This window comes from Pristiophorus japonicus, chromosome 1 (genome assembly GCF_044704955.1).
Source record: "Pristiophorus japonicus isolate sPriJap1 chromosome 1, sPriJap1.hap1, whole genome shotgun sequence".
Lineage (NCBI taxonomy): Eukaryota > Metazoa > Chordata > Chondrichthyes > Pristiophoridae > Pristiophorus > Pristiophorus japonicus.
In genome coordinates, this window is record NC_091977.1 from 378,313,156 (window position 1) to 378,338,649 (window position 25,494).

The window sequence follows — 25,494 nt, forward strand, 5'->3', positions numbered from 1 at the left end:
GGCAGAGTCAGCAGAGGACGACTGATTCAGCGCAGATCGCGCTGAACGAGCAGGAGAGGCAACTCAACCTGAGGATGAAGAGGAAGTGTATGGGGTGCACACCTTCCCCACCAAAAGCCCTCCAATAATGTTAAAAGTTAAACTTATCATTCCAGTCTCCATGGAATTGGACACGGGGGTGAGTCAATCAATCATGAGCCAGAAGGCTTTTAAGAAACTGTGGGGCAACAAGACACAGAGGCCAAAACTGAGCCCGATTCACACAACGCTGTGCACTTACACCAAAGAACTCATCTGTTATCGGCAGTGCGGCAGTGAAAGTATCATACGATGGAATGGTGCATAATTTACCCACTGTGGATTGTACCAGGCGATGGATGTCCCAATGCTGTTCGGGAGAAGCTGGCTAGGAAAGATCCGATGGAACTGGGATGACATCAAACCACTGTCTTCGATGGATGACACCTCGTGTGCCCAGTTGCTATACAAATTCCCGGCGTTATTTGAGCCAGGCATCGGCAACTTCACAGGCGCCAAGGTACAGATCCATCTTGTTCCTGGAGCATGGCCCATTCATCACAAGGCCCAAGCAGTCCCATATATGATGCGAGAGAAAGTAGAGATCAAGCTGGACAGACTTCAACGAGAGGGAATCATATCGCCAGTCGAGTTCAACGAGCAGGCCAGTCCAATCGTGCTGGTGCTAAAGATCGATGAGACGGTCAGAATCTGCGGGGAATACAAGGTAACGATCAACCGAGTCTCGTTACAGGATCCACTACCTAAAGCGGAGGACCTATTCGCACCCTAGCAGGAGGAAAGTCGTTCACCTAGCTAGATCTAACCTCTGCTTACATGACACAGGAGCTGGCTGTGAAGTTACCGTCAAAGAAATTGACGTGCATCAACACGCACAAAAGACTGTTCGTGTACCACAGATGCCCCTTTGGGATTTGTTCAGCTGCGACCATCTTCCAGAGGAACATGGAGAGTTGGCTGAAATCGATTCCGTGCACCGTGGTGTTGCAAAACGACATCTTGAGCACTGATCGCAACACCACCGAACACGTGCACAACCTGAAATAAGTTTTAAAGCGACTGGACAGAGTGGGACTCGGGCTGAAACGCTCCAAGTGTGTTTTCCTGGCGCCAGAGATCGATTTTCTGGGGAGAAAGATTGCGGCAGACAGCATCAAACCCACGGACGGCAAGACGGAGGCCATCAAGAATGCACCCAGACCACAGAATGTGACGGAGCTGCGTCCGTTCCTGCGACTCCTCAACTATTTTGGTAATTTTCTACCGGGGTTGAGCACTTTGCTGGAACCTTTGCATTTATTGTTACGCCAGGGTGACGACTGGGTTTGGGGTAAATCTCAAGAGACAGCCTTTAATAAGGCCAGAAACCTGCTATGCTCAAACAAGTTACTTGTATTGTATGACCCATGTAAACGTTTAGTACTAGCTTGTGATGCGTCGTCGTACGGGGTCGGTTGTGTGTTACAGCAAGCCAATGCGTCAGGCAAACTGCAACTGGTTGCATATGTGTCCAGAAGTTTATCCAAGGCTGAAAGAGCCTACAGTATGGTTGAGAAGGAAGCGTTAGCATGTGTATACGAGGTTAAGAAAATGCGGCAATACCTATTTGGTCCCCTGTTCGAGCTCGAAACCGACCACAAACTGCTTACTTCACCGCTCTCAGAAAGCAAAGGTATCAACACCAATGCTTCATCCCGCATCCAGAGATGGACATTAACATTGTCTGTGTATGACTGTCATCCGCCACAGACCAGGCACAGAGAACTGCGCTGACGCCCTCAGTCGGCTACCATTGCCCACCACCGGGGTGGAAATGGCGCAACCTGCAGACTTGCTTCTTGTAATGGATGCTTTTGAGAGTGAGGGACCACCCGTCATGGCTCGCCAGATCAGGACCTGGACTGGCCAAGACCCTGTGCTATCACTAGTAAAAAGCTGCATCCTTAATGGAAGCTGGTCGGCGGTTCCCGGGGAAATGAAAGATGAAATTAAGCCGTTTCACCGACGTAAGGATGAATTGTCCATCCTATCGGATTGTCTCCTATGGAATCGCGTGGTTTTGTCAAAAAAAGGCAGGGAACCGTTTATACGCGATCTACACAGTACCCATCCAGGCATAGTCATGATGAAGGCTATCGCCGGGTCACACATTTGGTGGCCCAGCATTGACTCCGAATTGGTGTCATGCATACACCAATGCAACACTTGCTCACAGTTGAGCAACCCATCCATGGAGGACCCACTGAGCCTGTGGTCATGGCTCTCCAAACCGTGGTCCAATGTCCACGTAGATTTTGCTGGCCCTTTTTTAGGAATGATGTTTCTAGTAGCAGTGGACGCTTACTCTAAATGGATTGAATGTATAATAATGTCATCATGTACTGCCACTGCCACCATTGAAAGCCTCAGGGCCATGTTCGCCACCCATGGTTTGCCCGACGTCCTTGTTAGTGACAATGGACCGTGTTTCACCAGCTCAGAATTCAATGAGTTCGTGACCCGCAATGGCATTAAGCATGTCAGGTCTGCCCTGTTTAAGCCCGCATCCAATGGTCAAGCGAAATGGGCAGTCCAAACCATCAAGCAGAGCTTGAAATGCGTAACGGACGGCTCCTTGCAGTCCCGGTTATCTCGGGTCCTGCTCAGCTACTGAACGCGCCCTCACTCGCTCACCGGGGTTCTCCCTGCAGAAGGTAGCACTCAAAACCAGGCTCTCCCTAGTCCACCCAGATCTCAATGATCACGTAGAAACCTGGCGGCACCGGCATAACGTGTACCACAATCGCGCAGCAGCCTCGTGTGACACTGAGGTTAATGATCCTGTGTTTATTCTAAATTACGATCATGGTCCCAAATGGATTGCTGGAACTGTTTTAGCCAAGGAGGGGAATAGAGTGTTTGTTGTTAAACTGTTGAATGGGCAAACGTGCAGAAAGCACTTGGATCAGATCAAACTGCAATTCACTGACAACCAAGAACAGTTTGAAGAAGACTTTACCATCTATGGTCCATCAACACACACCCAACCAGCAATCGACCTCGCTGTCAACCATGAGGATGAACCCACCATGCCCGAGAATCCGATCAGACCAGCCGCGCTGCAATGATCCGACCAACTCACCCAGGCCAGGACTTCAACTCAGGTGATCAACCCGGGAACGCAGAGCACCAGATCGCCTCAACTTGTAAATAACTTGTACATGACTTTGGCGGGGGTGGGGGAAATGATGTTATGTATGCAAACCTCGCCAATGTGTGAGACTTGCCACCAGGGAGCACACCTGTGGGAGACCTAAGGGTCACCTGTGCGCCCTGGGCAAGCAGGTATAAAAGGCAATCCACCATGCTGCTTCCTCACTTTGGAGTTACATTAAAGAGACCAAGGTCACAATGGTTTGAGCTTACAACACAGTCTTGTGGAGTTATTCTGAACATAACACAGACCACAAACCTACTGACTGTTCTCAGACCCACGACCCGCCACTTTTGATTGTCACTAGACCCAGCTCTTACTCCACTACTCCCTCAGGTCATTCCCCTCTCTGCATATTCCCTCCCACATTCCAACCCATTGGTTCCTTCTGAGCACAGCTTCTCCCAGAGTTCCTTGGCTTGCCCCACAGTGCCATCTCTTTCAACCACCCATGTCATAGAACCTCCGAAGCATTTGCCCTGCTCCCACCTTCAATTCCTCTAAAAGCCTCATCTTACCCCTACTTTTGAGACATCAACTCCTATTTTTCCAGTGAGTCGTAGGGCTTCTAAAAGATAGGACAAATGTTAAGTACATCAGTAAAGGAAGATGTAGGAGAACTGCACAGAGGCACTGGTGATGTGTAAAAGAGAACAGAAGGGTGGAGAGACTCTCAAAAACAGTGGCCCAGAAATCCCGCTCATCTGCTTCGCGTGGGCGATCGGGTAAAAAACTTTAAAAAATGTACACTTACCTTATCCTGCTGCGCCCGTGCGAGTTCCTGGGCCTGAGGCCTCCACTGACTGCGCGTCGCAGCATGTGCACGTCAGGATGTGCGCAGGGCTGGAGCTGCGGTCACATGGCTCTGGGCAGCTAATCAGGTAAAGTATGTTCTGATTCATAATAATGGGAACTCTAAGTTGGAGTTCCCATAATTATGAACGAGAAACAGCCCCTAAAAACACAAAACCAACAACAAAAAATAGAAAAAAATACAGCACATATTTTTATTAATTTAAATTAAAGCTATTAATGTATTTAAAAAAATAAATTTTTCTCATTTTTTTATAAGTTTTTAAAATTATGGTTTAAAACAAACTTACCGTAGTAGGTTTCAACAATTAAACGTGTTTTTATAATTTTATTTTAAAATGTTTTTGTGTATTTTAAAACTCTTACACCTGTAAAAGTAGGATATGCGCCTGCTTTTATCAGGCGCAAGAGTTTTGAGGACATTTGCTGGGCAAGATATGGGTAAATACTGCAATCTTGCCCTTGCAAATGTCCTTGCCCCCGAGATATGCTAGATCTGTCAAGCTCCAGCTTGACAGATCAGAAAAGCCGGTTTCCAGCCCGTGCGCATTGTGTGCTGAAAACCGGCTTTTGCGATGCCTTCCCATGTCAATAGACACTCCGTACGGACCCGGGAGGATGGAATTTCTGCTCCAATATGACAGAATCAATGAGAAAAACAGGTTGGATAATATGATGCAGACAGCACAATGAGAACTGTGTGACAGCCCTACAGTGAGGCAGATATATAGACAGAAAGGTTGGAAGACGAAGACAAACATAGTGACAAAAATGGGAAAGAAGCAGGGATAGTGACTAGACAAGAGGTACATTTTGGGGGCTTGAGAATAATAACATAAATCAACTGTACTATAGTAAATTATGTGCTACACTGGGCTCCTGCCGGTATAAAATATCATATCCTTTGCCTTACGATGGGAACTTTGTTTAAACTTACGTAAGTTGTACATTTTCGATTTATTTTGTAATTATTGGCAGTATATAACTGGTTTTCAGAAAATGTCATCTTCATGGGAAATTTCAAAATTGCTGAGAGCAGTAACTTATCCTGGTGCTATTTGGGAACATTTAAGAGCTGATTTGCATTTGTAGCTTTTATTTTTATACTGCACAATACTGCTTTGAGCAACAAAAGTTGTGATCTATACAGTTTGAAAGAATTTAATTTGGTTTCTTATCTGACCTTGAAAATTGAATAAGATAATCAGCAAAGAACTAATGATTAACAATGCTTCCTAAGTTATTATATTTCTTTACTGTTTTTAAATTTTTTCTGTGTACATTTTCACCAACAATGATTATTTACTGGATTTTATTAAATTTTAGGAAATTCAGCCTTATACTGGCCTTCAATCCTCCATCATCACTCTGTACATTATGTACCTTACATGGTCAGCAATGACAAATGAGCCAGGTAAGTAGATTATTTTCCTCTTGTAGATATATACTCCTTCCTCATTATGCCATCCAAATCTAATTTTACCAGTTAATAATTTATTTTGATTTTGTTACTGTGTAGCAAGAAAATAATGTATCCTCTCGGAGACTGTTGTTGTGTAAGTTTTGATTTTTCTATTTTACTTATAAAAGAAAGCATTAATTATTATAATTTTAAATTAAAATTTATGTTAATGCACATTTGATGTAATAATGCAGGTTTGGAAATCAACTACTATAAATGCAATCCTGTTTTACAAACCCTGAAAGTCTCTGGGTACTGCGATTCAAGCAATTATGCTGAAGTCGTGCCTGAAGGAAACCATTTTCTGGTTGAAAGAAAGTTATAGTTTGGTAGATTGTGTTGCAAGATTCATTACCAGTTTTACTAAAATGACAGTGACTGGGTAAGAAGAAGAAATACTTGCATTTATATAGCGCCTCAACCATGACCACCGACGTCTCAAAGCACTTTACAGCCAATGAACTTTTGGCTTCTGGTCACTGTTGTAATGTGGAAAATGCGGCAGCCAACTTGCGCACAGCAAATTCCCACAAACAGCAATGTGATAACCAGATAATCTGTTTTTTTTTATTATGTTGGTTGAGAGATAAATATTGGCCAGGACACTAGGGCTAACTCCCCTGCTCTTCTTCGAAATAGTGCCATGGGATCTTTTACGTCCACCTGAGAGGACAGTCAGAGCCTCGGCCAAAAGATGGTACCTCTGACAGTGCAGCACTCCCTCAGCATTGCATTGGAGTGTCAGCTTAGAGTGGGACTTGAACCCACAGCTTTCTGACTCAGAGTCAAGTGTGCTATCCACTGAGCCACAGCTGACACTTAAACAAGCACATCATCATTTGCAGCTGTTCAGTAATTTAAACAAAGGAACATTGCAAAAGATGAGTGCTGTATCAGGTACATTATGCAGTGTGGACAACATGATGGACATTCAGAGAGGTAGTTTTCCTGAATGTCTTCCTAATATTACAACACCTTTTTAACTATTCAGTAAAGTGTTCAGTGTCTTTTGAGGAAACTCCTACAGCCATCATTGAACGAAGAAGAAAGTATGGGGAGTTAATTATCATTAGTGGTCCAAAGAGAGTCATGGGCCGGGCGAAAATCATGGGCTGTTCTGAAGAGGATTGGGGGCTTGAGGAGGGGCGATTGGAGGACTGGTGGAGGAATCGGAGGCCTGGGGTGGTCTCCGATTGCGGACGGTAGGTTAGGCAGGGATGCTGGATTCAGGAGTTATCTGTAAAGTCAACGTACCTCCTGGATACAGCAGTCCCCGCCTTGCTGTATCTGCGGGATTTTACAAAGTGTGTAAAACTTGACCAGCTGCAGAATGGCAGGCAGTGACTAGTGGGGTACCGCAAGGTTCTGTGCTGGGGCCCCAGCTGTTTACATTGTACATTAATGATTTAGACGAGGGGATTAAATGTAGTATCTCCAAATTTGCGGATGACACTAAGTTAGGTGGCAGTGTGAGCTGCGAGGAGGATGCTATGAGGCTGCAGAGTGACGTGGATAGGTTAGGTGAGTGGGCAAATGCATGGCAGATGAAGTATAATGTGGATAAATGTGAGGTTATCCACTTTGGTGGTAAAAACAGAGAGACAGACTATTATCTGAATGGTGACAGATTAGGAAAAGGGGAGGTGCAACGAGATCTGGGTGTCATGGTACATCAGTCATTGAAGGTTGGCATGCAGGTACAGCAGGTGGTTAAGAAAGCAAATGGCATGTTGGCCTTCATAGCAAGGGGATTTGAGTACAGGGGCAGGGAGGTGTTACTACAGTTGTACAGGGCTTTGGTGAGGCCACACCTGGAGTATTGTGTACAGTTTTGGTCTCCTAACTTGAGGAAGGACATTCTTGCTATTGAGGGAGTGCAGCGAAGGTTCACCAGACTGATTCCCGGGATGGCGGGACTGACAGATCAAGAAAGACTGGATCAACTGGGCTTGTATTCACTGGAGTTCAGAAGAATGAGAGGGGACCTCATAGAAACGTTTAAAATTTTGATGGGTTTAGACAGGTTAGATGCAGGAAGAATGTTCCCAATGTTGAGGAAGTCCAGAACCAGGGGTCACAGTCTAAGGATAAGGGGTAAGCCATTTAGAACCGAGATGAGGAGAAACTTCTTCACCCAGAGAGTGGTGAAGCTGTGGAATTCTCTACCACAGAAAGTTGTTGAGGCCAATTCACTAAATATATTCAAAAAGGAGTTAGATGAGGTCCTTACTACTAGGGGGATCAAGGGGTATGGCGAGAAAGCAGGAATGGGGTACTGAAGTTGATTGATGAGCCATGAACTCCTTGAATGGTGGTGCAGGCTCGAATGGCTGACTCCTGCACCTATTGTCTATGTTTCTACGTTTCTATGTTTCTAAACACAAAATGGAGGTTAAAGAAGAGGCTTCCAGCCTCTTCTAATATTGAAATAGACAGTGGGTTAGCATCCTGCCCCATCCTGCCTCCCGTCCGGTCTCCATTAGCACCGGAGGTGAGTGGGTTGAAGGCGCGTCCAGGTCGGGATTCTGATTTTTAACGTTTTACTTGCCCCCATGCCCCAAACCCACCCGTTTTTTTAGGTTAAAATTCCTCCCAATATTTCTGAATTCAGAATAAATTTCATCAACACCCTGCCCCACAGACTATTCTGAAATGCTGCAGGTAGGGGAATTATGAAAACATAATTCTAGGTAGCATTATACTGGTAAATAATCAATAGGCTGAAAAATTCGGTAATTAAAGCCAGTTCAAAAGTTGCAAAATTACTTGGCTGCAAAACCTGAGTATATGGCAGCTATTAGGAACAGCACAATGGAAAATCTACTTCTATCTTAGATAAAATAGGAATGGATCTTTTAAATGTATTTGACGTAATTTAATTAAGTTATTGGGTCGATACACACTACTTGCTGAAGCCCGCCAGTGGCATTTAAAGTTGCGGTGCATCGCCCACCATTCTTATTGGCCAGATTGTTTCAGAAGGTTTAAAACCTTGAGAGTTGCCTTCTTGACACCGGAATTGGGAAATAGTGGGCCAGCCTCCTCATACTCTGTGACAGAGAGCACTGATTGAGGCGGCTGGGCTTGACTTGGATTACTAAATGGGGTCAGTGCTGGTAGCGGACCACCTCCTGCACATTGTGCACGGCAGGGAGGCACGCGGGAGAAGGTGACTCCGGCTCCAACGGTTGGAGAGGCAGCGGGCAAGGGACGTAGAACACATGGCTGGGGAAGATGCTGAAGGCCATGGAGACGGCGACAGAACTGAACCTATAGAGATGCCCCAGAAAGGACCTGAGGAAGGGCCTACCATCAGGAGGAGGGTCAGGTACACAGACCTCCAGCACCACATTGTAAGAGGGTGGTCTCTATGAGGGGGTCAGGTTCCCTTCTGATCAACTTGAGCAGTTCGAATCGCTCCCACTCCCTTGGGTTCTAGACTCTGGATTTATTTGGGGGATGTGACAAAGTGCAAAGGACACTGGTTTGATGCAAAAGAACTTTGATTTTATTACAGTCAAGGAAATACAAGCTTATTATTCTAGTAAGAAAATACAAGGCCAAACTTACAATCGTTCTGATAAGGGACAATACAAGGAAAGGTACAAGGTCAAACTTATAATTACTCTAATAAAGAACCGTACACTACACATTCAAAGGGGGTTACAGTAAAATTATACCTCCCACCTCCCAATACCTAATTCTAGCTAGGTTAGACTCCAGGGAAGGCAGGGACTATGCTTACCAATCCTTTTGATAGTTAACGGTAGATCGCAGTTTCGGGGTTCGCTGGATGCGGTAGGGTCTGCTTGCCGTACCCCGAACGTCGGAGAGGACTTCTTGCTGCGCAATCTTCAGTTGGGTTGAGTCCGCTGATGTGGTAAGGCGCGATTTGGATCTATGAGGTAAGTACCCATTTTCTTTGGTCAGAAATAGGTTTCTACAGTCTTTTAGGTAATGTTTTACCCTTTGGTAGGTCAGGATTAGATTGTAGAGTGGAAGCTTTTCGATTCTTCGGTTTTTCCCCGTTGGAGTTTTGTTCGAATTTGGTTGATTGCGGTGGTTTTCCGTTGATACCACCTTGGCTGTGGTCGGTTGCTACCGCAATGGTGATGTTCTTCCTTCCTTCAGGACTGCGAGGCTCGAGAAGTTAGTTTACAACTGTTGTGTTGGTTTCTCTCCTTGTCTTGATGACACAAGCGTGGTCTCGGTTGTATCGCCAAGTAAGGAAAGGGTTCAAAATAGGTCCACTAGATTGATACCTAACCTAAAGCCCACCATTACCACTATAGGTTTGGAGAGCTGGGGCTTTTTAATCTTAAAAACTCTTTCATTTGCCCTGTAATACATATCATTATTAGTCTGAGTGTGGGCAGGCAACCAATTGCGAAGCAATTGACAATGCTGCTCCTAAATATAGCTTTATGAGCTCCAGGATGATATGCCCTCCAAACATTCCTTGCCTCACCCTTTCATTTTAGGATGGCTGAAACTGACAGCTTTCTATGTGGCAAATCCCCAAAGGACTTGTGTAGTGCCACGCCATAGTGTAGTACAATCTCATATTTTTTGTCACAATCATCAGCATCATCATAGGCAGTCCCTCGGAATCAAGGAAGACTTGCTTCCACTCTTAGAATGAGTCCTTAGATGGCTGAACAGTCCGATACAAGGGCCACACTCCCTGCAACAGGTGGGGAAGACAGTTGTTGAGGGTAAGGGAGGGTGTGATAGGTTTGCTGCACATTCTTTCCACTGCCTGCGCTTTTTTCTGCATGCACTTGGCGATAAGACTCGAGGCGCTCAGCGCCCTCCCGGATGCACTTCCTCCACTTAGGACAATCTTTGGCCAGGGATTCCCAGGTGTTGGTGGGGATGTTGCACTTTATCAGGGATGCTTTGAGGATGTCCTTGTAACGTTTCCTCTGTCCACCTTTGGCTCGTTTGCCATGAAGGAGTTCTGAGTAGAGTGCTTGCTTTGGGAGTCTCATGTGTGGCATGCGAACAATGTGGCCTGCCCAGCGGAGCTGATCAAGTGTGGTCAGTGCTTCAATGCTGGGGATGTTAGCCTGGTCGAGGACTAATGTTGGTGCGTCTGTCCTGCCAGGGGATTTGTAGGATCTTGCGGAAGCATCATTAGTGGTATTTTTCCAGCGACTTGAGGTGTCTACTGTACATGGTCCATGTCTCTGAGCCATACAGGAGGGAGGGTATTACTACAGCCCTGTAGACCATGAGCTTAGTGGTGGGTTTGAGTGCCTGGTCTTCAAACACTCTTTTCCTCAGGCGGCCGAAGGCTGTGCCAGCGCATTGGAGGCGGTGTTGAATCTCCTCATTGTGTTTCTGGTATAGATTATTTTTAGTCACAAACACTATCATATGCCCTTGTTTTACTGGTAATTTAATGTTGAAATTTTGACAAATAGCGCCATGAATTTTGCATTAAAATATTAGTGTAAAACAACAGAATCTGTGATCTGATTTTAAATGGACTACTCAAATGCAACACCGGACATCATAGAAATGCTTCATATTCACCACATTGACCAGCATTTTCAATAGTCACAAATGTTGGATTTAAATCCCATATTTGAATGAAGCATTGTAATTAGTGTTATATTTCTGCATGTATTTTACCTTTTTTCCTTTTGAATTGATCAGGGCAAAGAAAATTTAAATATGTTTATGAAATTCAAATAAACCACCAATCAAACATGCATTTAAACAAAATCCACAGGATACATATTGTTATGTATGTATGTAGACCTTACCCAAATGTAAGACTTCCCACCAGAGGGCACACCTGTGGGAGACCTAAGGGTCACCTGTGCACCCTGGGGCAAGCAGGTATAAAAGGTGACTCACCATGCAGTTTCCTCATTCTAGAGTCTGAAATAAAAAGACCAAGGTCACAACAGTTTGAGCTTACGATATAGTCCTTTGGATTTATTCTGAACATAACAATTTGGCGACAAGTAATGGATCACAAACTTTCACGTGGTAATGGCTGCCTTTGGGTATTCTTGAGAGATTTGTTGACCGCCTCGACCAGTACTTTGTGGCCAATGCATTGGACAAAGCTGAGACGACGGCCAAGCGCAGGGCGATTCTCCTCACCGCATGTGGGTGATCGGTATATGGCCTCCTAAAAAATTTGCTGGCACCGGTCAAAATAATGGACAAATCTTAAGCAGAACTGTGTACGCTGGCTAAGGAACACCTCAAGCCAAAGGAGAGCATCCTGGTGGCCAGGTACCACTTTTACACACACCGTCGCTCTGAGGGCCAGAATGTGGCGAGTTTTGTCGCCTTGCGGGGCAATGCTACTTTGCAGGATTCTTGGGGGAAATGTTGCGGGACTTTTTCGTGCTTGGAATTGGCCACGAGGTCATCCTTTGCAAACTACTGTCTGCCAAATCCCTAGATCTGAGTAAGGCCATTACGATAGACTAAGCCTCCATATCCACGAGTGATAACACAAAACAGATATCTTCACAGAATCGAAGCTCATCGGCGAGCACTGTGCACAAAATAATGTTTGCAGCAAGCAGAACAGCACAGGGCAAGGCCGACCCGATTGCAGAGGCCCGACCTAGGCCTAGAGTGACTCAGAATCCGCTGTGGGGCGTGAATGTGCATCAATTAGCACCATCAGAATCCGCCGTGGGGCGTGAATATGCATCAATTAGCACCATGTTGGCGCTGCGGGGGCAGCCATAGAGCCCATCAATGTTGATTCAAGCCCTATGTGTGCAAGGTCTGTGGAACAATGGGGCACCTCCAGCGAAATTGCAAATGATCTCTGACTCACCACGTGGCAGAGTCAGGAGAGGATGACTGATCCAGCGAGGATCACGATGAACGAGCAGGAGAGGCAACTGAACCTGAGGATGAAGAGGAAGTATATGGGATACACACCTACACCACCAAAAGCCCTCCGATAATATTAAAAGTTGAACTTAACGGCACTCCAGTCTCCATGGAATTAGACACGGGGGCGAGTCAATCAGTCATGAACCAGAAGGCTTTCGAGAGGCTGTGGAGTGATGAAGCCAAGCGACTTGAACTGATCCCGATTCAGGCAAAGCTGCACACCTACACCAAAGAACTGATACCAGTTATTGGTAGTCCGGACGTAAGAGTATTCCATGAGGGAGCAGTGCATGAATTACCACTGTGGATTGTTTCAGGTGATGAGCCAATGCTGCTTGGCAGGAAATGGATGCGAAAGATTCGATGGAACTGGGAAGACCTCTGCGTACTATCTCCGGCAAATGAGGCCTCCCTCTCCCAAAGGTGGAGCAAACCCCCACTTCCAGCTGAACCAGGCATCGAGGTGCAGATCTATTTGTAGATCCCCGAGGCACAGGCCGCTCATCACAACCACGAGGAGGTAAAGTTCAACCGAGCAGCGGTACAGGCGCGGTATCCACCATCCGAAGCCGACGGCCCCTTCGCGACGATGGAACAGGCTCCAGGTTGACCATGCAGAGTGGGACTCTGGCCGAAACAATCCGAATGCCTCTTCCCGACGCCAGAGGCAAAATACCTGGGGAGGAAGATCACGGCAGTCGGCATCACGGACACGGACGAGAGGGCGTCCAGACCACGGGACGAAGGTGCATCCGGACCACGGGACGAGAGAGTATCCAGACCACAGGACGAGATAGCGTCCAGCCCATGGAAGGTCGCCGCAATGGAACGGAGGCATGTGTCGCCCAGCAAAGAAGACGACTGGGTTTGGGGCAAAGGTTAAAGAGCGGCCGCAGTGAAGGCCAGGAACCCACCACACTCAAATAAATCGTGTGCACCATGTAACCCGTGAGACCGGTCTTTCGCGGCCAATGATGTACCATTGTATTGGGTTGGGGATACTGTACAACAAGCCAAAGTAGCGGGCGAACACCAACCAGTCGTATATGTATCTAACAAAGCATTCATAGCAAGTGAGATGTTACCGCACAGGGTCAGGAGTGTTGTGCAGCAAACAACAGTAGCGGGCGAGCCCCAAACGATTGAACATGCATCAAATAAGTCAACAAAGCAGCAACCTGTGTTCACGGGACTAAAGAGACGTACCAAAGAGTGTCCCAATATGTGTTCGAGTCAGACAAGCTGCTCATCCCACAAGCTTGGGAAAGTAGAGGCACCATTATCGATGCGTTGTTTCGAGAATGTCCAACACTGTCTGTGCACTGTATCATGATCTGCCACAGGCCAGGCCAGAGAGCAGCACCCATGCACTCAGTTGGCCACCGTTGCCCACCCCAGGGTGGAAACGGCGCAGCCTGTAGACCCACTCACGGTCGTGAAAGTGCTAGAAAGCGAGGGGTCAACCGTAACGGCCCCCCAGCTTAGGACCTGGACCAGCCAGGATCCCATGTCACCGCCTGCCAAAGGTGAACTGCTAGACAGGATGTGGCAACTTATCCGCCAAAAAGACGATAGACCCATCCCAACGTTGCAAAGTAAGGCAGGGTGGCTACACGCAGTCGGTGGTCCGGGGCCCCCATACTATGGCCCAATGTCCATGGGGACCACTAGGCCTCCCGCCATTACCGAAAGTCTCAAGGCCATTGCGGCCATCCTGGGTTTGCCAGATCTCCGGGTCAGCGCCCAAATTACTAAACCTCGCACCATACGTGCCACCGTAGACTCGCTGCAGACCCGGCTATCCTGGGTGTTACGCAATCACCAAACAGAATCACTCAGAACCGAGCCTTCTGCATGCCACCATCAGTGATGTAGACCATGTTCAGGGCCCTAGTCAGGCCGCTAGCACCACATTAGCCAAGGCGGGGAATGGAGTGTATGTGATGATTGTGAAACCATGTACCAGGCTAATGAGTAATGCAGTGTGACAAGACCAAACTGCAAACGACAGATAACCAGGCACCACACTGAAAGGACCTGGCCCCCAGCGACCCACTAACACGATGAACCATGTCAGCGCTTCAACCCAGGCGATCGACCTGGAGGCGCGGGGCGCCAAATCGCCTCAACTTGCAAATAACTTGCACAATAAAACTTTTGGGGGGGTGGGCGGTGGTGATGTTATGTATGTATGTATGTAGACCTGACCCAAATGCAAGACTTGCCATCAGGGGACACGTCTGTGGGAGATCTAAGGGTCACCTGTGCACCCTGGGGCAAGCAGGTATAAAAGGTGATTCACCATGCTGCTTCCTCACTCTAGAGTCTGAAATAAAGAGACCAAGGTCACAACAGCTTGAGCTTGTGATATAGTCTATGGATTTATTATGAACATAACACATATGTTTGAATTCAATGGTTTGGCCCTTTCCTCTGGTAGCTGTTGCAGGTGCAACATCTGTTCTGGGGCTGCTGTGTATGAAAACAAGCTCTACAATGTTCTGAGAAGGACTCTGGTTTTTAATCTTGGTAGAAAGAAACGGGTAACATGATGCATCATAGAAATGCTACATATTTGTCACATTGACCAGCATTTTTAATCAACACAAATGTTGGACTTAAATCCCATATTTGAATGATGCATTGTAATTAGTGTTATATTTCTGTATGTATTTTACCTTTTTTACTTAATTTTTCAGCCTCCACACATTTGATCACTCGTAGGTAAGTCCTAACTCCCTAGGCTATAAATTTGATAGTTGCTGAAAACGGGCATGGTGATCGCGATACACGATTAATCCGCGCCCATTCAAAATAATGCAGGCAGCACGCAAACTTCATGCTGCCTGCTAATTGAAATGATAGTGGCATGCAGCCCAGTACTAAATGCCCTGCTCAGTGGCTGCACTCTCAGCAGGGGCCAAAGTTCGTGCAAGGCTAGCTTCAATCAACCTTCTTAAACTTAACTTCTTAAATACCTTTGGATATTAAGGGAATCAAGGGAAATTGGGATAGTGCAGGCAAGTGGAGTTGTGGTAGAAGATCAGCCATGAGCTCATTGAATGGCGGAGCAGGCTCAAGGGGCCAAATGGCCTACTCCCGCTCCTATTTCAAATGTTCTTATGTACTTAAAGCCAGCCTGCACCTCTTAACAGGGAGGTGCAGTGCTGGAAGTAATTACAGAAGGGAGTTTCACCTGGGAAACATACAGGAATGGCACAACATGCTAGAGAGAGAGCTCCAAGGCTATCAGATGCAGCACTGGTGACCTTATTACAGGGTGTGGAAAGGAGGATGAGATCCTGTTTCAACAGGGTCCCAGGAGGCCCTCCAGACACACACTCCGAAAGCAGTGGGAGCAGATCGCCATGGAGGTCAATGCCAACAGTGTTGCCCCGTGGACCCGGATGCAGTGCCGAAAGAAATTCAATGACCTCACACGAGTGGTCAAGGTCAGTGAATTCATCTTCAAATGCCATAACCCACAAGCTGCATCACTAGCCTCACATACTGCTCATTGCACCACACTCCCATTACTCACCTGGAAACAATCGCGAGCAATCCTGAGTCATACCTCACATCAATATGCTCCATCTCACCCTCACACACTTACCACTGCTGCAAGCCTCACATCCACATCACACTGCTTGTACACACTGCTAGCTATTCAAACATGATAGCCACATCAGCCAAACTCATTAAACCACATTCACTGACGCACTTCCCTCTCTCTTGCAGGACAAGGTGACACACAACAGTAGGGAGCGGCAACTAACCAGAGAGGACAGGCGAGCCTCCATATCCTGATCCCGTTCAAGGAGACAATGCTCACCCTAATTGGAGTGGCTGTGATTGAGGCCGCAGCCAGCAGTGGTGCTGAAACCATTGAACATGATGGTGTGCTCATACCTAATCCTCCTCCTCACATCCCACTTCCCCCTCATCGCACAATCTCTTCTGATTTGCAAGCTGCAGATGTTATAAGCATGCACCTCTTGCTTCCCCCCACCGCTCCTCATCACAACCCTACCCTTGTGCCTTTCCCATTCAGAGACCCAAGAAATACAACCTGGCCAGGCAGTTGTGAAAGAGGAGAGCGATGATAAAGAAAAAAGTCACTCAATGGACAGTTGCAGCCACTAGCTCAGATACTGGCACTGTGCCGACTTGAGGGTAGCTTTGAGGTGGGATCTGCACGTGGTGAGTCACTGGGCATGAGTGGGCTCCAGCCAGGGCAGGAGGAAAGGGTTGCGCAGGTGCCAACAGCCTGGAGGGAGAGGTCACACACAAGTTCTGCTGCACAAGATTCAGATGAGGACTTCAATGAGGTATCCTACAAAACAAAGCTGATGGATATGCACAACAAAATGCTTGGTGCATTGGCAGGCCTGCCGGAAAGCCTGAATGCAATGTCAAGGAGCATGGCGGGCTCCAGCTCCAACCTTCCATAACTCCAGGTTTGCGGATGACACTAAGCTGTGTGGCGGTGTGAGCTGTGAGGAGGATGCTAAGAGGCTGCAGGGTGACTTGGACAGCTTAGGTGAGTGGGCAAATGCATGGCAGATGCAGTATAATGTGGATAAATGTGAGGTTATCCATTTTGGGGGCAAAAACATGAAGGCAGAATATTATCTGAATGGCGGCAGATTAGGAAAAGGGGAGGTGCAACGAGACCTGGGTGTCATGGTTTATCAGTTATTGAAGGTTGGCATGCAGGTACAGCAGGCGGTGAAGAAGGCAAATGGTATGTTGGCCTTCATTGCTAGGGGATTTGAGTATAGGAGCAGGGAGGTCTTGCTGCAGTTGTACAGGGCCTTAGTGAGGCCTCACCTGGAATATTGTGTTCAGTTTTGGTCTCCTAATCTGAGGAAGGACGTTCTTGCTATTGAGGGAGTGCAGAGAAGGTTCACCAGACTAATTCCAGGGATGGCTGGACTGTCATATGAGGAGAGACTGGATCAACTGGACCTTTATTCACTGGAGTTTAGAAGGATGAGAGGGGATCTCATAGAAACGGATAAGATTCTGACGGGACTGGAGAGGTTAGATGCGGGAAGAATGTTCTCGATGTTGGGGAAGTCCAGAACCAAGGGACATAAGCTTAGGATAAGGGGTAGGCTATTTAGGACTGAGATGAGGAGAAACTTCTTCACTCAGAGAGTTGTTAACCTGTGGAATTCCCTGCCGCAGAGAGTTGTTGATGCCAGTTCATTGGATATATTCAAGAGGGAGTTAAATATGGCCCTTACGGCTAAGGGGATCAAGAGGTATGGAGAGAAAGCAGAAAAGGGGTACTAAAGGAATGATCAGTCATGATCTTATTGAATGGCGGTGCAGGCTTGAAGGGCTGAATGACCTACTCCTGTACCTATTTTCTATGTTTCCACAGAACTTTGCTCAGAGCTTGGAACCAAGTTTTCTAATGTGGAAGAAGTTGATCTATTAGCGCACTTGTGGACCCAACTATCATGCATGGTCTGATGGCTGATGTCTCAGCATCCATTGCAGCACAAGCAGAAGCCACCCAATGTCTGAGTGCTGCAATAGAAGCTCAGACTGAAGTCAAGCAAGCTCAGCTTTCTGCCATGCAAGAACATACTGCTGCCATCATTGGCTGGGTTTACAAGTGTTGAAAGGTAGCTTGCAGCGTGTCACAGCAGTCCAATCTGTCCTCCAGCAGATTACAAGGATTGCTGAGGTGCCTCCCTGGGGGAGAGGACGAACCTGCTGTCCACGCTCAGGATGACAGCATTTGTCCTCCCATCACTGCCACTCTACCAGTGCCCTTGCTGTTGCCTGTCAGCCAGCCAGCCCAGACTGCTGCCGCGCATGTTGAGATGGTGCAGTTCGAAGTCGGGCCAACTAGGCCCAGACCTGATTGAGGTCATCCTGCAAGGCTATCTGCAGTCTCCCCCACGCCTTTCACCAGCTATACTGTACCCACTAGTGTAAAACTGCATACAAACACTAGGATGGGAAAAGGCACACAGAAAACAGCCACTAAGGGAATGCTCAAGGGTGATTAGTTGGCTTTTGAATGAAATATTAGAATGGTTTGATTCATAAAATTGGTTTGGAATATTAGTCTTTTGGTGACTTTTATTGTAGCATTGTGGCCAAGAAGACACTGTGATGGTCAGTAACAGACGGAAGGTAACGTGTGGGACTATTGGAATTAGGGTTGCGTTCACTGGTACCACAGTCAGATGAGTCAATCACCGACAGCCCAGGCAGAAAGATGCTGTCTGGGTAGTCTCCTCCCTTCCTAGTTATCCTCCTCCTCCTCCTCAGCTGGTCGCCATATGCCTGGTGACAAGGGCTGTGCCCTCATGATGACCAGGTTGTGGAGCATGCAGCAAACCACGCCGAATCTTGAGACATGCTCTGGTGCATACAGGGGCTCCTACAGGACCCCATTGTCTGCTCTGTCATATTCCGTGTGGCAGCATGGCTTTTGTTATATACATGCTGCCCACGTGTGCATGGATTGTGCAGCAGAGTCATAAGCCAGATGGTCAGCAGATAGTCCTTGTCACCCAGCAGTCACCCTTTGGTTTATCGTGGTGGTTCAAATGATGGTACAGTGTATTGCCGCAGAATGAAGGCATCATGGCTGCTGCCACGATACAGAGCATGAACCTGCATGATGTGTTGAGTATGGTTGCACACCAGCTGGACATTAAGGGAGTAGAATCGCTTCCAGTTGCGGTACATCTCCAAATTGTTATGCGGCGCCCGTAAAGCACGATGTGTGCAGTCAATGGCACCCCGCACCATGGGGAGGCCTGCTACACAGGCGAAGCCGTGTTCTCACTTTGTTTGCTTCTCTCTGGCAAGAGAGAATGGAATGTATTCAGCTCTCTTTCCATACAGAGCCTCAGTCACCTCCTCTGTACAGGAGTGGATGGCGAACTGGGAGATGTTACAGTTGTTGCCTGTTCCAGCCTGGAAGGAGCCTGATGTGAAGAATTTCAAGGTCATGGTCACCTTTACAGCCATTGGCAATGTTGTCCTCACCCTGGACTGAGGCTGCAGGTCTGCCTGCAACAAGTGGCAGATTTCAGTGAGCATCTCCTTAGTATCACATGCACTGTTCCTCGCTGAGGTTGAGGTAGGAGAATTGCTCCCTGAAGGTCCTGGGTGGATATGGCCTCCAGCTGAGAGCCCTTCTCCCCCTCCTCCTGCCTCTTCTAGCAGCTTGTCCTGCTCTGTGTCATCTCTACTCATTCTCCCTGTCATGCTGCTGGCCAAAGGGGATACAAACTACTACACCCATGTCTGGGAGCAACTGGTATGAGCAGAATAAGTTCAAGGCCACGGAGGCCTTTACAGCCACTGGCAATGCCGTCCTTGCCCTGGACTGAGGCTGCAGGATTGCCTGCAACAGGTGACTGATTTCAGTGAGCATCTTCTTAGTAAAATGGAGATGTCACATGGTCTGAGCTGACCCCTTGCAAGTTAGTATGAAGTACTTGAACACGTGCCACACCAGTCCTTGTCGACTTTAGGAAACTTTAAAGAAGTCTAGAAAGCAACAAATACTTCTACAAACTTAGCAACAGCTAGTAGAAATCAATCAGCAACTAACCTGTAAATAGGTGATGATCCCTTTATGCTCATAGTGCTGACACTAAAGCCTTCGCTCACTGCTCGGATGCTATTTTCAAGCCAAATCGGCATCCGTGGCATGCAACTGAATTTTTAGCCACCTATGTCTATTCACCAGCATTGATATCTAGGTAACCTTTTGATATAGCGCACAATATAAGGAAAAGAACAATCTTTCTGTTGACTGTTTTAGCTACTGGAAATTATTTTGTCTTCACAAGATTCTTCTCTCACCTGTGAAAGCAGTAGAGCATCATATCAAGCTTCATTTTAGGTTTAAACTGTTCAGCAACTTGATTAAACAAATTAAGAACAAATGAATATATAACAGCAATCCAATGCATATTTATATTGGCCCGTAATTTGCGATCAGCAGCGAAGCAAAGATGTTCGCCGCTGGCCCTCGAAGTAAGCTTCCCACATAGATCTCACGATCTCTGTTGCGAGAAATTCGGCTTTTATGACGTTCAGTTGAGATCAGTGTAAGTTAATGGGAACCCCTAACGTGAGTTGCTGTGACATCAAAAAGCAGCCAATCACGTTGCAAATTTCTCACAGACCGGGAATCAGAAAGTGAATAAGCTCCTTTTATTCTAACTTTTTAAAACTGTTATAAGGAGCAAAACAAAGATTGGGCGCTCACATGGGGAAAAGATAAATGAGCAAACTTAATTTTGTTTTAAAGTTTCTTAAAATTTGTAATTGATAAATTTGACACTCCACAAAATTAAAGTTAGTTTTTAATGGCCATACCGTTTGTTTAGCAGTCAATCCACTGTTAAAACCCCAGATACAACTAATCCAACAAGGTTAACTTTTAATGAGGTATATAACCGCGATATTACTGCGGAAAAGCCAAAGTTTTTGTCAGATTCACTGATTTCCCTGATTATATTGATTGCTGGCTATGGGAGGTGGGGGGTGTGGTGCTGGGGTGCGGGGGGGACAGTACTGCCTGTGTCGGAGCAGTGAATGACTATCTGCAACTTCAGGATTTCTGCGTTCGGATATGCATACGCTAAATCAGTTTCAGCAGCGAACGCAAATTTTGGGCCAATAACAATTCTATTATCTAACACCTCAAAAGGAAAATTGTAAAAGGTTACAATCTATATATTAAACAATTCTTTTAGAGATGCCTTTTATATGATCACCTGCAATGTTTTCTCTTCCCACTCCCGCATTGTTACCTCTGGTGTCCCCCAATGATCTATCCTTGACCCCTCCTGTTTCTCATCTATATGGCGCCCCTTGGCGATATCATCTGAAAACACGCCATAAGTTTCCACATGTACACTGACGACACCCAGCTCTACTTCACCACCACTTCTCTCGACCCCTCCATGGTCTCTAAATTGTCAGACTCCTTCTCCGCCATCCAGTACTGGATGAGCAGTAATTTTCTTCAATTAAATACTGACGAGACCAAAGCCATTGCCTTTGGTCCCCACCACAAACTGCATTCCTTAGCCACCGACTCCATCCTCCCTAGCATCTGAGGCTAGACTGTTTGCAACCTAGGTGTTATATTTGACCCTGAAATGAGCTGCCGGCCACATATCCGCAGCATAACTAAAACCGCCTATTTCCACCTCCGGAACATTGCCAGTCTCCGCCCCTGCCTTAGCTCATCTGCTGCTGAAACCCTCATCCATGCCTTTGTTACCTCTAGATTTGACTACTCCAGCACATTCCTGGCTGGCCCCCACATTCTGCCTTACGTAAACTTGAGGTCATCCAAAACTCGGCAGCCCATGTCCTAACTTGCACCAAATCCCGTTTACCCATCACCCCTGTGCTCGCTGACCTACATTGGGTCCAGGTTAAGAACATATGAACATAAGAAATATGAGCAGGAGTAGGCCATTTGGCCCCTCATGCCTGCTCCACCATTCAATAAGATCATGGCTGATCTGATCATGGACTCAACTCCACTTCCCTGCCCGGTCCCCATAACCCTTTACTCCCTCATTGCTCAAAAATCTGTCTATCTCCGCCTTAAATATATTCTATGACCCAGCCTCCACAGCTCTCTGGGGCAGAGAATTCCATAGATTTACAACCCTCGGAGAAGAAATTTATCCTCATCTCAGTTTTAAATGGGCAGCCCCTTATTCTATGTCCCCTAGTTTTGGTTTCCTCTGAGTGGAAATATCCTCTCTGCATCCACCTTGATGAGCTCCCTCATTATCTTATGTTTCAATAAGATCACCGTAAGCAACGCCTCAATTTCAAAATTTGCATCCTTGTTTACAAATCCCTCCATGGCCTCGCCCCTCCCAATCTCTGTAATCTCCTTCAATCTCACAACCCCCCCAAGATATCTGCGCTCCTCAAATTCTGCCCTCTTGAGTATCCCTGATTATAACTGCTCAGCTATCAGTGGCCGTGCCTTCAGCTGCCTGGGCCCTAAGCTCTGGAACTCCCTCCCTAAACCTCTCCGCCTCTCTATCTTTCTTTCCTCCTTTAAGATGCTTCTTAAAACCTACCTCTTTGACCAAGCTTTAGGTCATCTGCCATAATTTCTTCTTATGTGGCTCGGTGTCAAATGTATTTATTTTTTTGTCTTGTAACACTGCTGTGAAGTGCCTTGGGGTGTTTTACTGCATTAAAGGCGCTATTTAAATATAAGTTGTTATGTAGTTCTTTTCTTGTAATCATTTCTAACCATGGGAGCTAGCTAATCTACTTTATATTTCTGTGAATATTTCAATTGGCTCAAATAAACTACAATTAACGCAACTCTTTGCGAATTCTGCTTAATGAACTGTACCAACCATTTAATACACTTTGAGTGGTTGTCAAAACCTGTTGGATTTAAATAACTATTCTTCAGATTCAAAAATAACTGTCATACACACTACTGTGCCACTCGCACATGTAGTTGCAATATGTGGCTTGGGTCCTCTCCCTGTAACCTTTGCAATAAACTATCATATTTTGCAGCATGTGTATTGATTTGGGATGGGACAATTAGATGGCTTTTGAACTCTATGTATTGTGACTGAAATTAAAGAAATATCTAGCAGACTAAAAAAGATTAAACTGTTGCCATTTTTGTCACAATTATATTAAGACACTGACCTTTTTAGAAACTAGTTACATAGAACACTGTTTGCATGTCAAAAAGGAAATTACTTTTTCTAATGAACACTCTTGATTAGTTAGGAGTAATGTTCTAATGCATAATAATAAACATCATTTTCTGAGGGATATAGTTACAGTAAAAAATGTTCTCAATAAGAAGTTATTATTTGTAATTAAGCACTTTACAAATGCATTCTGGCCTCTTTAGCGATGACCTTGGGATTGAAGCTGGAAGAGAAATGTATTGCTTTACAAATAGTACTATAATAAATTCTGTACCAAAAAATGCTTCTGGGTAGATTTAATTAATTATGGAATCATTAACCAACATGAAATAATTTATTTTTGCTGAAGATTAAAAGTTATATTTTACTACACAGTAATAATAAACCTTCTTAATTTGTATTTTGCTTTCAGATGATAAGTGTAATCCGAACATGATGAGTTTTTTTGAGCAGACATTTCCCAGCACTGACTTTGATAACAACACCGTAAACACAATCGATGCTTTAGACGCAGGATTGAAGTGGGACAGCCAGAGCATTGCAGGATTGGCACTATTCCTTATTTGCATCTTATATTTGAGGTACTCATGAATATTAGTCTGTTCAGTATTTTATTACCACTGTACTACTACTATGCTCATATGTTAATTATACTGTGCTATTATACCACCACATTTGCATCATTTTAGACACAAAAGCAGCAATGCAACCAGCATTGTCAAGGAGTCAGACTGACCTTATTAGGAACATAGTAATAGGATTAGACCATTCAGCCCCTCAAGCCTGTTCCACCATTCAATTAGATCATAGCTGATCTGTATCTCCGCTCCATATGCCTCAATGCCCTGACCTAATAAAAATCTATCAATGTCAGTTCTGAAATTTTAATTGGCAGAGGCTCAACAGCATTTTGGGAAAGTGAATACCCCTACCCTTTGTGTAATGAAGGGCTTCCTGTTATCACCTCAGAATGGCCTAACTCTCATTTTAAGGTTGTAAGGGAACAATCTTTCTGGACTCCCCAACAGGGGAACAGTTTCTTCCTATCTACCCTATATAGGGCTAGATTTTACACTTTTGTGCAGATCTCCCAAAACTGGGTGGTATTTCCAGCGTGGACGGTAAAAGTGGAATTTCAGATCGTCGGCTTGTCGCCCATTTTCAAAGTTCCTAGTTTCCATTTTAAAAATTGGGCGTTACCACGAGCGATCTGAAATGGGCGGTAGCGTTAAATCTCTCTGACCTTCTGCCATAAAGTGTCGCCGTCCTTAGCAATGGCATGGCAACGCTCGTTTCCCGCGATTCAGGAGGTCGTGTTCATCGTTACATGTGCAGAAGAAGAGACAGAGAGAGAGGGAGCAGAGAGGAACTGAAAGCGTGTGTGGGTGTGGTGTGTGCTTGTTTCGCTGTTGTGGGAGGCACAAGGGAGATTCACCAGCAGCAAAAAGTCTACTAACCACCAAGAACATAGTTGGCACCGAGTTTTTGTCCAGCAAATAATATATAATATGGAAGGGGTGGAGGAGGCCCTGCAGCTGTTAGCCAGGAACACTGGTGGCAGAGGGCTCCCAGTGGTCCCAGAGCATGGCACTGCACCCCCATTGCCAACGACACATGAGAGCCAGGAGCAACATCTTGCTTCTGGCTCGGAGCACGTTCCCACCTCAGAATGTCCTCTCCCATATCTGTCAAAGCAGCGGTTCTGCCGTCGCCCCCCCCCCCCCCGGCCACCAATGAAGCATCACCTGAGGAATTCCTTGGCCAGGCGGCTTGGAGTCAGGAGGGGAAGGGATAGAGGTGGGGATGAGAAGCGGGGTGGAGGGGGAGGGGGGGGGGCGGCAGGGGGCGGCAGGGGAGGGTTGGTTTTTAAAGATATACTAATGATTTCAGACAAATGGTCGGGTTAAATGTTTTTTTATTTACCATAACCTTGTTGCGCATTGGCTCAGATAGCTGCACACTGGTGATGCCTTAACATCAAAGGGTATAATTACACTTAACTTCAATCAACTTAAACTTTAACTGTCACCAAGGTGATGCCCACCATTGATGTATGACCTGCACATCCAGCAGTGTGTCAACCTTGTAAATACCATCAACATTCTTTCAGGCAAAGCGCTCATTTATGAGCTCCTGACGTAAGAGTCTTGCAGCTATGATGCCACCATGGGCCTTTTCCTGCGGGGGCGGGGGCATGGCTTCAGTGTTAGCCTGATTGTGTGGCCCGAAGTTGTTTTCACTGGTTGGGGAGACTAGAACTAGGGGGCACAGCCTCAAAAAACGGGGGAGCCAATTTAAAACCGAGTTGAGAAGGAATTTCTTCTCCCAGAGGGTTGTGAATCTGTGGAATTCTCTGCCCAAGGAAGCAGTTGAGGCTAGCTCATTGAATGTATTCAAATCACAGATAGATAGAT

General features: G+C 46.2%; 1 protein-coding gene across 1 annotated transcript in view; it reads left to right on the plus strand.

Moving 5' to 3' along the window:
* LOC139266007 (serine incorporator 1-like) overlaps window positions 1-25,494 on the plus strand; it is a 147,967-nt gene that overhangs the window by 79,738 nt on the left and 42,735 nt on the right. Inside the window, exons 7-8 of the mRNA XM_070883792.1 lie at window positions 5,372-5,459; window positions 23,493-23,661. Coding sequence (XP_070739893.1) covers window positions 5,372-5,459; window positions 23,493-23,661 — 257 coding nt within the window. The remainder of the gene's footprint in view (window positions 1-5,371; window positions 5,460-23,492; window positions 23,662-25,494) is intronic.